Raw genomic sequence first — 15,527 nt, 5'->3', positions numbered from 1 at the left:
GTAGGTACAAATTCAGATCTCCATTATGAGCTTGTTTTATTCTGCAGCAAATACATGTTCAACATGACAGGCATTCTTTTGCATGCGTGACACAACACATGAATACACAAGGAAGATTAGACAGAGTAATGCCACTGCTGTGAAGAAGAAAAGCAGTCCAGCAAACAGAGAGGGATTCATAGGAAACCAGATCCTGTCATTCTCTGCTGGAATCATGTTGGTGAGATTAAGCATGTAGCCTAGTGACCAGGCTATGCTGCTGTTACCAACCTGAAACACAGAAAAGGAACATCATGAGAATCTGAAACCATCCAAACTTGGGGCATTTCCAGAACAAACGAAAAGCAGATTCTATATATACCAGCCTTCCCCAATCTGGTGCCCTCCAGATGTTTTGGACTATAACTACCAGCATCCCTGACCATTGATCATGCTGGCTGGGGCTGATGGGAGTTGAAGCCCAAAATATCTTGTGGGGCACCAAGTTAGGGAAGGCTGATATAAACTGTTATATTGCTTTCACTAATCCTGCACAAGCAGCACCATCTATCTCTCCACAAGGGATGGGCAGTACACATTGTGCAGGGAGATGGGGATAATTTTGCTGGCAGAAGAATAGCTGTTTACTGCTTTAAAAAGAATGTGCCTGCGCAAGTCTCAGGTTGATGTACTCTCCTGCTGCCCTCTCTTCCTTCTTTGTGTGCATGCGGCCAGGAGACTGAAATCGTCCACTTTAGTATTTATAGTTCCCTGTTATATCAGAACTTGGGAAACTGTAGCTTGTTCTCACTATGGGTATTTAAAAACAGACCAAGATAACTAATTATGGTTAGAACAAACCACAGTCCCCAAGTTCAGATGTAATGGGGAACTGTGGTTAGTTCTAAAGCCAAAGTTTTCAATCTCCTCTCTTCATGCATGGAAGATGGGAGAGGAGCACATACGCCATACATGCTCTTCCTCATAATGGAAAACCAGGGTTTCCAGGTACATCTGAACTGGACCCATTGTCTGACAATGGGGAAAAGCCCTTTTTCCTCTGAAAAACTTGCCCTTGTCTATAAACTTCTTTCATGGGATTTGATTTTATTCCTGCCTCCCCACGCCCCAAATTTACTGAAACTTTTTCTACCCACAATATCTAGCAGGGTTCTCTGCAGAACACACGAGTAGAAGTTGCAAATGCTCATTTATTGCTCCAAAAGCTGAATGTGTGGGAATGTTGTGGCATGGAAGGCACTGCAGCACCACAGTACTGATATCAGAACTCAAGGGCCATATGGGAAGAGTCTATAATGTGCGTCATTCCAATGCCAGCATTTGTTCCTCCTGATATGAGGGCAACACTTGCGTAGGAAGGAACTCCATCATGAACTCCTTTGACACGGCTTGCAGGTTCTGACATTACCTTCACAGAGCAGAAAGCGCTTCTGCACCATGAAAGTAACATCATAATGGACTCTTGGACATGTTCACAGATGCAGTGAAAACCCCAAAGGACACTTGCCCTGTTCTTTTCTCTTTAGTGATACCTCGAGGGATATTGGAGACAGGAAGATGGACCCCTTACTCTAATGCTTAACATCACATTACGGTCAGGGCCAGCCAAAATATTTTAGTTCTCAAGACTAAAAGTCCAAATGCCAGCCTCACAGTAATTAACATGGGGGCACAATCCATGAGGCAGTTCTCTGCAAGCCCCATTAGAATAAATGGGAATTGTGCAAGAACCCCCAAACTGCTGCCTGTCAGTGGCTCAGAGCTGGACCAGCTCTGTTCATGGTAAAGCCAATCTCATTTTTTATTTACTCTTTCGCCACGCTAAGAAAGGCTGTTGAGAACTGCTGTGAAAGCAGCTCTAAATGTAGAGTCCCTAACTTCTTAGTCCCCCCCCCCCCCCGACTTCTGACTTATCTTTCTTGGGTATGGGGAACTGAACTTACTTCCTTCTGAAAGTGTATCTGAGGCCAATTCTCTGCATTGAACTTATACCCATGTATAAGAAGGTAATAGATGTAGTTTGCTGAAAAGCAGTAAGATCTTGCGTATGTTTCGTCAAATTTAGGTAGCATAAATGGAAGCTGAAAAACAAAACGGTTATTCAGAACTAAATATTTGATTTAAGAAAAAATAAACCAGGGGTGGGCAACTTTGGGCCTTCCAGATGTTTTGGCCTACAGTTCCCATCAGCCTTAGCGGGTGGTGAGGGATGGTGGGAGTTGTAGGCCAAAACATTTGGAGGGATACAAGTTGCCAGCTCCTGATGTAGACTCTGCCCTTCCACTGTGATTATAACGAGTGGGAGAGCTAGAAAAATGCCTTCCTGAAATCACAAGGCATGATTGCTGGAATAATTGAGACACTTAAGAAGTATCTCGAGAAGAATATGGTAGGCAAAGAATATTAATATAGAGATCTGTCTGGGAGCAACTGTGCCAATCAGTTTTCAGGTGTGATATGTATTTTCCAGTGAAAGCCTGCCAAGATAAGACTGCTATGCCATACTGCTTTTTTTTTTTTAAAGCAATATTTAATACAGAACTGAGTATTAGATGTATGCTCTACTTTTCTAACAATATAAATAAAAAGGCACAATCCAGCAAGAATTAAACACTTACGTCCTGTTGATTTCAAGGAGAGAATTAAACACTTGCTTAACTTTGGCTGGATGGTGCCCAGCATATCACAGGGGTTCTGTTATGAAGTTTTAGAATGAGCTTAAAAGATATATAAATGGGAAGAAACTGAATATATTTTGTATTGTGATTTTTTTCTTAAGCATTTTGGTTAACAGATTGTGTACACCCATGCAAAACAAACTACATCTTTTGTCGATACTTCCCTTTTGCAAATTTAGGAGACTGATACAGACCTGGTTCCAATTCTGTGAGCAGAAACTCCACATGCTTGAATTAAAATCATCCAGTGAAAATTGTCCAGTTAAATTCAAAGCATTGACTGTGTAGTAAAATCCAGAAAAGGCCTATGAATAAAGGTATTTCACAATTATGGTTGTAATTGTAAAGAATTGCCTACTACTACAGGAAAATTATGTTTGCATATTTATTTTGTTAGTTTTCAAAAAGTACACCCTTTCCACCCACTCATCTCCAAGGTGGCTTTCTAGCAAATATTAAACAGCATCAAAAATACAGTGCAATGCAATTAGATACAGCAAACTAAGACAAGAATCTCACACCACCACCACCAAATAAGCAAGCAAAGTAGCAGCACAATAAGCAGCAGATAAAACTTACCACAAAGTTCCCTTTAACTTTTGGCTGGTGGATTCCATTAAATGAACAGTCTTTTCTGTCTTTGCAAGATGTGAAATTAAATAATACAGACACTGCCTCCCTACAGAGAGCTGCATCCCCAGTTCCTACAACATTTACAGGCTGGCTTGGGTTGTAGTTCTCTGGTCTTAAAAATGCTGTGCAGAGGCTTCCAAACAAGTGCTTCATTGTTAAAACAGTTTCATAGCTCTGAGGATAGCATGGGTTTTCAATCCTGGATTTATCGCCTGAATTCTGATGGTTAATAAACAGGAAGGATTTCGTTAGGAGGAATTATTTAGATGGGCATCATTGTAACAGTCTACTTTACTGGTGTTGTCCTGTATTTATTTTATATAGATTTAGATAGACTAACAACAGAGTAATTTCAAAATATATGTAGAGTTAAATGTTTTGGCTTCCAGCCTTATCAGTAGCTGTGATGTTCAATGGATACCAAGAGTGGCAATTTGGAATGCTGGGAAATGAAAATTCCTAAGGCGATAAAAACAGAGGTATGAGTGGTGTAAAACTTACGAATTGTCCTCCAGATTAAGGCCACATGGACTAAGTTTTCTGAGTCTGTAAATCCAGAAGTTTTCCTTTCTGTCAAGCATGTCAGTGTCCTTTGTTCAACTGGAAGCAATTGTAAATCTGAGAGACTTATGTTCAGGTGAGTTAAAATGTCTTGCAACAGGCTGCTCTAGTTTTTTTCATAAGAATCACAGATTTGTAGTTATGGAATCTTTTTCTTAGGTCAGTTGTAGTTTTTCCTACATATTGCATATGACATTCATTTTATTTTTACATTCAGTTAAATAAATCACATTAGTGGAAGTGCATGTTACTGATTGTCTAATGCAATATGTTTTGTTAGGAATTGTGTTCCTAAAAGAAGTGGCTTCTTGGAGGTAACTGGGTAATTCAGCACAGTGATTTTCATTGGGTGTGTGTGTACACAGACACACACCTGTATACATTCACACACCCATAAACATGCAATTGGGATGCTACGCAAGGCTGCTGGGGAGAGAATTGCAGCAGAAAAACAGTGAGGGAAGATAAATGTATGCTCCCCTACATGCCCTGCTCACGATTCTCTACTCCAAATTGTACCCTTCTGAAGTTGCTTTGCTTTAATAAAAGCATCCATTGGGGTTTTGTTACAATTGATTCAGCCTTCCTGCCTTTTCTTGTTTCAGCATCTTTCCCTCTGGTCAATAACTACAAATCACTTGGATTAATATACACTTTACAACACCGTTTCTTGCTAAAACGTTATGGCCATCAAATTCCAGAACTAAGCAGGATACAGGACCTCAACTGTGTCCAGTTCTGTGCATCCCATTTTGAAAACAACCACAGATGCACTCAAGACCAGGGCAGGCTCCAGAGAGTGATATGGTTGGGCATTTGCCAGGGCCCCAACACTAGCAGAAGTTGTGCTGCCCTTACGGCGCTACCATTTCCACTTTGCGCAGAGTATCCAAGAAGATGAGATGTAACCTAAGAGAACTGTCACTGTGCATGGCCCACCTCTTCCATGTTAGGGAGGCTCACTGATGGTGCAATGCCCAAGGGCCCCCCCAAATCCTGGAGCCAGCACTGATCAAGATTGCCTATAGTCTACACAAAGAAGTTACAATTTGCTCCTAGAAAAGGCAATAGAGAGTGCATCGGTGATTGCTGAGACATATCTCCTCAGCAAACCTCCAGATGCTTCCTAAAGCAAGAGCTGCATCTACTTCATGGTGGCCAAAGTACACACAGACTTCTGCCAGTGTTTTCTGTGGTAAATAAATACAATCTGAAGGGGGGGCATGTTTTTCAAAACACACAGTGGATATGCACCAGCCATCTATGACTGATCAGGACTCCCAGTTTCGTATCTTTGAGTCTTAATAGATGTGAAATCCCCTCTTTATTTCCTGTTTCGCACTATCTGCAGTAAGCATGTTCAAATACTAATTTAGTTTCAGTTCATTTTGATACTTTACTATTTACTGTGGCACAAACCAGTAGATGTAGGCTGCCATGTAAACTGTGAAGCAGTTGTGATGTTCCTTAAAACGTTGGCACAGGAATTAACACTTGCTCTGTCATCTGTTCTTTTCCAAGTCTCCACAGAACAGCTGTGCAGCGATGAATTCTATATCAGCTCTTTCATGAATGCTTTCTAATTCTTATAGAATCAAGGAATCTGTAAGCAGCACTAGGTCGTATTTGCTATATTTGCGTTTATCCAGCTACGACATTTTCCTATCTGACCGAACGCAGGGTCTCCTAACATTTGGGTGTAGTATGGTCCTAGGGTACAGAATACGCAATGAAGAGAAGACACATTGGATGATTTGAAAATACCATATCCCAACCCAATGTGCCCCCATAGTATGTAGTGTAAAAGCATATTGTGAGTGCTATTTCACATCTTCCTACAGGATGCAATTTCAGTTTCCAGGCCTCTTGCATTAGTTCACAGAGCTAATGGGGGCCAGTGTGTACTGCACAGTTGGTATTGCTGGCTTTTGACAGAATGCATGGAGGAGGAAGAGGTACTTGCTCTACAAGACCTAAGCAGAGAACAGGATGTTTGGTCTGGTTGTTCCAACCTAAGACAGCCATGATGCTTTACAGGGCCTATATAGGCATGTGACAGCAAGTCATGCTTGGAATATATAGCCAAGTGCAGGCTATATTATAGGGCAGCCTTCCCCAACCTCATGCCCTCCAGATGTTTTGGACTACAACTAGCATTCTTGACCATTGGCCATGCTGTCTGAGGCTGATGAGAGTCGATGTCCAAAACATCTGGAGGGCACCAGAATGAGGAAGGCTTTTACAGAAACACAGGAATCTGCCTTATACCAGATTATTTGTTCTTCTAGCTCAGTATTATCTATTCTGACTGGCAGCAGCTGCTGAGGTCTTTACAAGCATCTGTTTTACGTGATCCTTTTAAATGGAGATGGCAGGGACTGAACCTGGGAACTTCTGCATGCAAAATATGTGCTCCCACCACTGAATTATCGTCTTATTCCACATTCAGTTTGGTCCTGACAGAACAGCAGCTCCATGATCATACCCGTAGTATTGACGCTAACAGTTTTTTCTCCGCTTCATCTCTCCCGTAACACTGGAAGCTGTGGGTGTACACACTGTATGAATAACCATACAGCTGCACCTGTAGCGTGCTATTAGATGTTCCGGCACTCTCCTCGGGGATGAAGGATATTTGGGTGGAGGCCCCTCCTAAATCAAGCGCACCTGTAGTCTCTGCTCCATGGGGATGGACCCAGGTGCTCCAGATGTTTTTCTAGAAATAAAGAGCGTACGTTTGGAATATTATCTGCTGTAGGACTCCACAGTTCCCTCCAACGTTTTCTTTTTAGCTTAACAGTGCATCATGAAATAATGCCCAGATGAGTGTGGAAAACTCACCCCAGATTGTCTGTGAGAGTCTTATAGGTTAGAACATTCTTTCAAAGATTAGATACAACCAAACAAGCAACGACAGCGGTGTCCGAGATTTGATCAGGGGTAGAATCCCCATCAAGCTACATGATGTCTTTGCCAAGGCAGGTGGCAGCCTATATTTGGCTCTGCATTATTTAGTACATTTATATGCCACCTTTCTTCAGTCACAGACGTTAGGGGAAATTATGGTTACCAGGTTCAAAAAAAGCCAGGATCTTAAACCACAGTTTGAAGTTAGTTCAAGATCCTGGCTTGTTCTGTACCTGATCACCATAGTTTCCCAGTTTGGACAAAATGGGAAACTATAGTTAATTAGACTTTATGGCTTACTGGGTGCCCCAAGAGGGGAAAGGGGAAGGGGCTGCATGTGTCACAACTAACTCAAGATCCCATTGTCTAATACAAGTATGACTACATTTGGAACCATCCTACCGAATTTTCAAAAATAAACATGCACAACAGAGGAGGGATAGTATTGCATATTATGATACATGTGTATAGACAATTATTGTATATACACTTGTATCATGCACATTAAGCATTGCTATGCAGGGTCTTGATATACAGAAATCAACAGGTTTCATTATTCTCGGCATGGAGTCGCAGTGGAGAGGAAAGATTGCACTGCAGAATTTTGTCTGTGAAACAGCTGTGAATGGGAAAGAGCTGCTGCCCCATAGAAACAGTGGTAGCCCTCTTATACCTCTGCACCCAAATTGATGTTTTAGCACCATAAAATAAGTAGTAGAGAGCTTCTCTAAAAAAGCCTTCCCCAACCTGGCGCCCTCCAGACCTATATCGGCTGGGGATGATGGGAGTTATAGCCCAACACATCAGGAGAGTGCCAGGTTGGCAGAAGGCTGCTCCAAAAGAACAATGACCTCTGCATGGTCATTGCTTGTTAGCGCGTCCAGTCTGCGTTCCCTGTACATTTATTATTCATTCATGTGTTACATTTCTTAAAGGTAAAGGTGTCCCCAACCAGTCGTGTCCGACTCTAGGGTGCGGTGCTCATCTCCATTTCTAAGCTGAAAAGCCAGCGCTGTCCTAAGACGCTTCCGTGGTCATGTGGCCGGCATGACTGAACACCGAGGTGCATGGAACGCTGTTACCTTTCCTGCCGAAGCGGTACCTATTTATCTACTTGCAATTTCTTGCTTTCGAACTGCTAGGTTGGCAGGAGCTGGGACTGAAGACGGGAGCTCACTCCATCACGTGGCACTCGGGTCTCGAACTGCTGTCCTGCCGACCTTCCAGTCTGCAGTTCAGCATCTTAACCACTAAGCCACCGTGGCCCCATTACATTTCTATCCCACCCCAAAGCCAAAGCTCTCTAGGCCATTCACAAAAGTTAATGAGACCCATGTTCTCTCCCTGTCTTCAGTGCAGATAGGTGAGGGAGAACACGTGTGGACTGCAGACATGGAGCTCTACACTTTTCAGCAGGGGCGTTAGTGGTTTTGTTTTTTAAATATGCCTGGTTTATTCTGGAGCGGGGATTCTCAATAGTTTAAAATGTCAGTGAAATAAAAGGGGTTGCCTTATTATCTGACAAGATGAATTATAACTGGCCTCTTAAAAGAGCATTTCTGAGAACATGTATCATGATCATGACTGAACATCATTACTTTATAGGGTATTTTATGCCTGCAATACAAGAGATCAATTTCCTAGCTAAAACAAAATTGTTGTAACTAAGGAACTTTTACTATCAACATGTTCTGAATACTATTGTCATAGTTTTAGGCTAGTTTTTTAAAAATACACCTTGTATTACAGTGCTACCAAGCCAAATTGCAATCTTCCCTTGCATAAAATGAGGGGTTATGCTAATCTCAGCATAAATCCATTCAAAGGCTAGTGATTTATCAAACAGTAGTATGTAATAAAACATGCAGATTGTTCCACACACCTCCAAGAAATTGCCCTTTAAATAGTTGGCTGTAATCCATCCATACACCCCTTCATCTTGCCCAGTTATGATTTGAGCACCCCTAAATTCAAAGGGCTGGGATGTGAAGTAGTTATGAATGCTCTCAAGGACTTCACTGGCTGCTGATTCATTTTGCAACCTAAGCAATTCACAGAACACAAAATGCTGAGTGTCCAAAAGGAGAAGTTTACCCTTCATTTGCCAGATCTAGTGACTAGAGGAAAAGTTGATTATTTTCTGTTTTTAGCTTGGAAGGGCAGCCTTTAATAAGAAACAATCAAGTGTGGGGTGGTTCATACATGCATGCACATAGCTTGTTTACTCAACATTGGATGATTCAGTCAAATGTGTGAACTCTTTCCACTGAAAAAATGTGTTTGAGATTATATCAAATGATATGAAAGTTTTACCTCTAGTGATTCATCTGTGCTGGCTCATTCATATATCATCACACTTGACAAACGATGAACATGCATGTGTGGACAAGCCCCATAATATACACCCAGCTAGACTAATAGCACAATCCTTCGCATGTTTATTTGGAAGTAAGAATCACAGTGTTGAATGAGACTTCCCAGATATGTGTATATAGAATTACACCCTTCAATCCAATACCTACTTACTTACAAGTAAGCCCTACTGAACTCAATAGGACTTACTTCTGAGTAGACATGTATAGGTTGCACTGTAAATCATTTCCAAGATCCAGATAAAGCATATACTCCAAGCAATCAGGAATGTTGTTCCTCATATAAAAATATTTTTGTGTGCACTGTGACCTCACGTGCATAATCTAAAAGTTCCAGATATTAGTAGCCTGCTTTGTGTAATTAATAAATATAGCATATTTGTTGTTGTTGTTCAGTTGTTCAGTCGTGTCCGACTCTTCGTGACCCCATGGACCATAGCACGCCAGGCCTTCCTGTCCTGCGCTCTCTCCCGGGGCGTGCTCAAGTCCATATTCATTGCATCAGTGATGCTATCTAGCCATCTCATCCTCTGCCGTCCCCTTCTCCTTTGATATATACTATGCCATAATACTTATTGGGTAGAGACATCAAATAGTTTCCATGCAAAAATATACAATGAAAAATGCTGTGGCTCATATTTATTCTCATATCTCTCTCTCTCTCTCTCTCTCAATATCTCAATATCACAGTTGTTGCTTTAACGTCTTGGGCGTCATAACATATTCACCATAATTTATATGTACCCAATGATATATTATATGTACAGTAGCAAGAGGACACAATTTCTAAGTATCAAATTTGGATGACTTTTTTTTAAAATACAGCAAACATTTCCTTTCAATGGACTAAAAAAAAAAACACCAATCCACCTCCAACCACAACCTGTTCCTATGTGTTGCAGGCTACTGCTCCCACATTGCAAGTTAGTCTTTCTTTGCTCTGTGTATGCACCCCCCAAAAAACCTGTGCATGCACTTTTTTTTTAATACTGTAGGCACATGCATAGCAACAAATGCTGGTTATGGTTGCCATGCATTCTAGGCAGCCCACAATACAAAGTGAACTGATCAAAGGTTTGCCCAAACCCACTCAAGAAAAAAACATTTGTTGTGATTCAGGAACACTCAGACCCGAGATCTACCTTTGTTAAAGCCATCAATAAACACAACCAGCTTAATCTGAGGGAAGATTTTACTTCCCAATAATATCCCCAGGGTAGGTCAAAATCCATCTTCAATTTATAAAGTTGGCTAATACACCCATATCTATTCATCTCTATAGATTGATAGGTTTTAAGGCAAGGAGGAGAACATGTCATAATGAATCATTATTCTGCTCTGCTGCTGTTGATATTGTAACAATGGATAAAGAATTACTTGTCAGAATTTCCAGTGGTTTGCCTACTATACCTCAGAAGTCTCATGCCAGCTGTGGCTCCCAAGTAGACAGGTGTGCTTCTGTGTAAGTGAAAAGGAATTTTCTCCTTGACTTTATTCATACAATCACTGATAGGCTTAGCAATTTCTTGAGGGTTATTTCCATAGCTGGATATCCCAGGACCTAGGGGAGAGTAATTAAAGGATTCTGTTTTCTGCCAGAATATTTTAAACCTAATCAGAAAGATTAACATAATAAGACTTTTACTATTCTGCCTTGCCTTAAAGTAACCTTGTTTTGAAATTTTATTGTTTTGTTTTAAAGCTATTAAAATAGCAAGATTGCTATTAAGAGCACTGCATTTCATGCAAGGCCTGTTCTTGGAATCCTGCATCTTGTATATACTTTCTACTGCCAGTAATGCTGCATTAATGTTCTACAGGTGTCCAAGCATTCCAGAGAAATCAACATACATACCACAGGAAGGCTTTCTCAGATCTCATCACAAACAAGAAGTCTTAAATATAAGGCAGTTTAGAGTTACTGAGGTAAACAGGACTAAATTCACTAGGGTTGCCAGCACCTGGCTAATACATGGCTAGTGTACAGGCACTGCATGAGGATGGAATAAAAACATTAGAAAATTACAATATAAAGCTCCAAATACCCATATAAAGTAGGGGTGTACAAGAATTTAATTTCTGTTCACAAATGATCAGAACTTGCCCCATTCACAACTCCCAAAACAAATGTGAATGAGAGTGCATTTCCTGAAAAAGCTTGCACATTCCTCAACTTGCAATCATGTTTGAAAAATGTGTATTTTTTGGAAAATGTGCACTTTATAATGGGCATTTGAAAAGAATGCATTTTCATGCTTTAGCAATGGGGGGGGGTGCATTTTTGAAAAATGCACTGAGAAACGCACACTTTCCCCATTTGAACGCAAAGAAAAGCAGGTCACAAACAAGAATGGGAATGAGATGAACCAAGCTTCGAAGTGAAGTTTGGAAAGTCTCAGCAAGCTTGAGCATCCCTGGTTCTATCATCCCTAACCCCAGGTAAGGGCTGTTAGGTAAAACCACTTAGAAAAGTGGTATAGAAATAAAGCAAACATTAATTTTTGAGGCTTTCTGGTGAGCGCTGAAGACATGGGATGAAGAATCCCAAACTTAGTTGAGGCTGGATGTGCACAAAGACAACAGTGGACAAAACATTGAGGTTTGGGAGGGAGAGATGAAATCCAGAATGTCAAACCTGATTGACCCTGCAAGCAAGACAATGTGGTGCTTGCTGGTACCTCTGTGGAATGGGGATTTGCTTCCCCAACCACCATCCTGTACTTGGATGGGCAATGAGTCAATTGCATGCAACCCACATTTTATTTGCTTGAGCAAACGAAAACCTAGCAAATAGAAATAGGTCCAAAAGCGAGGGAGGTGACACCGCCCATACAACCAGGGTCGATGTCAAGGGTAGGCATGGTCAAGCACCTGCTGAGGGCCCTCAGCCCAGCAGGGGGCCCACTGACACGCACCCCCTGGAGTTGCTCCTCCTCTTCACCACTGCAACCTGAGCGTTCACCTGCCTCTCGTCCTAGCCCAGAAAATGGACATGGTGAGGAGGAACAGCAGATGCCACTGCCTACTTGCTCACTGGATCTCTCTACCTGTTGAGCAAGCAAGCAAGCAGTAGCAGTGAGGAGGAGGAGGACCAATAGCAACTATTGGCGATGATTGTGGAGCTCTAATGTACTGCAGCTGAATCCTGGCTGGGGCTCAGCAGGCTTTAGTGTTAAAAGCCTCCAGTGCCTAGCCAGGGCTGAAAACAATGTCCTTACCAGCTCCTACTGCCTTGCATCCCATTTTCCTGACCTTGTCTTGAGACTGAACTTCCATGCTACAGGCCTTGGACTCCTGCTTGACTCTGCTCCTTGTTCTGCATATGGTAACTGACTGTTTATAGGCGTTTTGACCTTGGCTGCTCTTCAGACCTCTCTTTTGGATTGCTCCCTCTTGCCTGATAAATCTGTACTTTGGACCATTGCCTGCTGACTGACGTGTAGAAGCACTTTGGATAGCTCCTTTAGAGTTCTGACTGAAACCTAGCATGGATTCACTGCTTCACTGACATCGGAGCCACCAGCCTCCACCGGTCACACTGGTGAGAATCTGGCCTTGTAACTGGTATCGTACACATACGTAACAATATGTTATGGAGATAACCTCTCTCCGTCTTTGCTTCCATTCATACATCAGGCAGTATCTCTGCCTCTTTTTATTAAAAAAAAGTAGCACATACATTTATTTGCTTATATATCTGTTCTTATCACCACAAAATAGTACAACTATTTTTTTAAAAAGTTATAAAGCTGTTCTAGGGGTTGGTGGAGAAGGTAGGTTGGTGATATTCCAGGTGCTGGCCAATAGACATTCCACACCAGACTGTACTCTCATTCAAACAGCCCAAAATGAAAACTTGTAGAATACCTTTTCAAAACTCACCCCAGGAGAAAGTGAGAAAAGTATGTTTGAATGGAACATGGTGAAAGTGCTTTCAAACTGCCACCGCTGGTCTAAAGGAATTAAACCTGTTGTCACCTGATAAGTGCACCCAGAAGGCTCACGCAAAGGGGATGAAGGTGAAAACCAACCAGTGTCATTACTCACTCTATCACGGGGAAAATCCAAATGTGTGGCCCTCTGACTTAAACACCTCCCCACCCCCCAAGCGAATCAGGGTGAAAACCTTGCTTCAGATTACAGCGGACTGTGGCATGCATACCCTTTCATTAGTCACAAAAACAATCCCATGAAGCCAATAATTTTCAGACAGGAGTCTATTTGCAGACTCCAGTTCTTATATAAACTATTCTAGTACTGTGAGCTTGGAAAGAACATCAAATGCAACCACAGAAACAGCACTACTTAATTGCATGCATGAAAGGAGTTGTTTTTGAGTTTGTACCCAGTAATTGAAAATCTCACTTCGCTATACAGCACCCTTTGATTAAAGGGTACATACCTAAAAACAAAGAAACCCTGACACATTATCTGCCTGGCTCTATGCAGAGAGAACCCCCAAAGCAACCACTCAAACAAAATTTAAAGCCTAACTTAACTGGACACTGTCATGAAGGAAATCATGAAAGGATTAGTCATGAAAACCAGTGAAATTGTGGTCAGCATCTTGGACTGGGACTGAACCCCTCATTCAGGCATGAGGCGCACTGGATGACTTGAGCCAATCAACCTCTCCCAGACTAGCCCATGTCCCATCGTCGTTGCAAGGATAAAAGGGGTGATGTCCTGCTATGGCTGGATCAGACTCAGGGGCAACCCAAAAACAAGGGCTTCTCTACATTAAGGAAAAATTCCACAGCCTTACTGGGGCTTTGTCTTCCAGAGTCTTTGCAGGTTTATGATGGGCACAATACACGTGCTTCCCCCCACACCCTTGTTTTTCTTGGTTCCCTTGTGGGCACGTTCCTTATGTTTCATTTATACAGCCAGTAGATGGTGCTGCAAGATTCCTACAATATCACATGATTCTTGAATTCCAGCACCTCTTTGATGGCGGTTTTGGGTGGGGTGGGGGGTTGATACTGTATTTTCCACGAGTTATAAAATGGCAGAATAAACCCCAAAATGACGAGAAAGGCATTGGCAGGTGACGGTGTCATGCAAAGGACCCGTGAACTTCTGTGAGTGAACAATCACAAGGGCATGATAAATACCTTGTGTAAAAACGCCCCGTCAGCAAGCAATGGTCAAAAGCACAGTTTTACCAGGCAAGAAGCAGCAATCCAAAAGAGAGATCTGAAGCACATCCAAGGTCAAAATGCAGATAAACAGTCAGATACCCTACGTGGTCCAAGAAGCAGAGTCAAGCAGGAGTCCAAGGTCGGTAGCACAGAGGTTCAGTCTCAAGGCAAGGTCAGGAAAACAAGATACAAGGTAAAGATGGTGTTTCCAGCACTGGTTAGGCAGACACTGAAGACTTTTGACACTAAAGCCTGCTGATCTCCACCCAGGACTCAGCTGCAGTACATTATAGCTCTCTGGTCAGAGCCCTAGTCATGAAGAGTCACTTTCTCCTGAGGAGTCTTTCTTTGCAAGCAAGCTCTTGCATTTGCAAACAAGCACTTCACGGAATCCCTGCTGGCCTGTTGCTTGAGGCAATGATGCTCCAGGGCCTCCTCAGAGGCAAAGTCCCCTCCCCCTGACAGGGATGGACCTGCAGCCATCTCCCGTGAGGGCCCAGGCTCCTGCTGGTCTGGTGACAGAGACTGATTTGGGGTGCCCCCAGTTTCTGGGAGCTCCCACTCTTCCTCTGAGAAGGATTCCTCCAGTGGGGGCATGACTGGTGAGGGGAGAACCTTAGAGCTCCTTTCAGATCAGGTGAGATTAAAAAAAAAGTAAAATATTTTTCTAGATCAATACTGAGAACAATTTTCTTACCTGCGCATAAGGAAAAGCACATTGGGTTGGATCCAGACATAGTCATGCGTAAAGCAGACCCCTGGAATCAATGAGACTTAAGGAAGTCATGAGTAACTTAAGTCCCATTGATTTCAATGGGTCTACTTGAAGCACGACTACGTCTAGACCCAACCCACTGTCATTTATGCCTAGAGAAAATATTGCTGCTGTTTCCATGAAACTGGGGCACGGAAAAATTAACGATTGTGATCTGCCACTGTCACCCCTGCATGTTATTCTATCGCAGTTTACATTTCCACAGAGATGAACATGGCAACTTGTGCATGATTTCTGCCATGGGGACATGTGTGAACTTCCCACACATTTCCAGATGCCAAACCTGTCCTTGGGTTGCAGCTATTAAAGGTGGAGGAGATCTCTTTGGATCAGGATTGGCTGTCCTTTTTATCATGTGCCAGACATGTGCTGAACATGACTCACACACAGAACCTGCCGATTCTCCTCCCCACATCCACCCAAGTGTTCAGTTCTTGATATGTGTTGTGATAACACCCCA

The 15,527-nt window shown here is 42.4% G+C and overlaps 1 protein-coding gene across 11 annotated transcripts in view; it reads right to left on the bottom strand.

Moving 5' to 3' along the window:
- The window catches only part of ENTPD3 (ectonucleoside triphosphate diphosphohydrolase 3), a 29,224-nt gene continuing 13,697 nt past the window's right edge, over nt 1–15,527 (bottom strand). For 10 of the 11 annotated variants that reach the window (XM_084858223.1, XM_084858217.1, XM_084858225.1 and 7 more), the window contains 7 exons: nt 10,562–10,712; nt 8,662–8,821; nt 6,358–6,588; nt 3,258–3,530; nt 2,873–2,983; nt 1,944–2,081; nt 7–270 (listed from right to left, as the gene is read on the bottom strand). In XM_084858223.1, the coding sequence (XP_084714349.1) occupies nt 37–270; nt 1,944–2,081; nt 2,873–2,983; nt 3,258–3,530; nt 6,358–6,588; nt 8,662–8,821; nt 10,562–10,712 (1,298 nt within the window). In that variant the 3' untranslated portion in view covers nt 7–36. Of the gene's footprint in view, nt 271–1,943; nt 2,082–2,872; nt 2,984–3,257; nt 3,531–6,357; nt 6,589–8,661; nt 8,822–10,561; nt 10,713–15,527 lie in introns of all 11 variants that reach the window. The other variant, XM_084858216.1, reaches the window with a different exon arrangement.

This window comes from Heloderma suspectum, chromosome 5 (assembly GCF_057233095.1).
Source record: "Heloderma suspectum isolate Gila_16-S chromosome 5, 16-S_ref, whole genome shotgun sequence".
NCBI lineage: Eukaryota > Metazoa > Chordata > Lepidosauria > Squamata > Helodermatidae > Heloderma > Heloderma suspectum.
The sequence above is the reverse complement of the archived record's forward strand: the minus strand, read 5'-3'. Positions and strand labels throughout refer to the sequence as shown.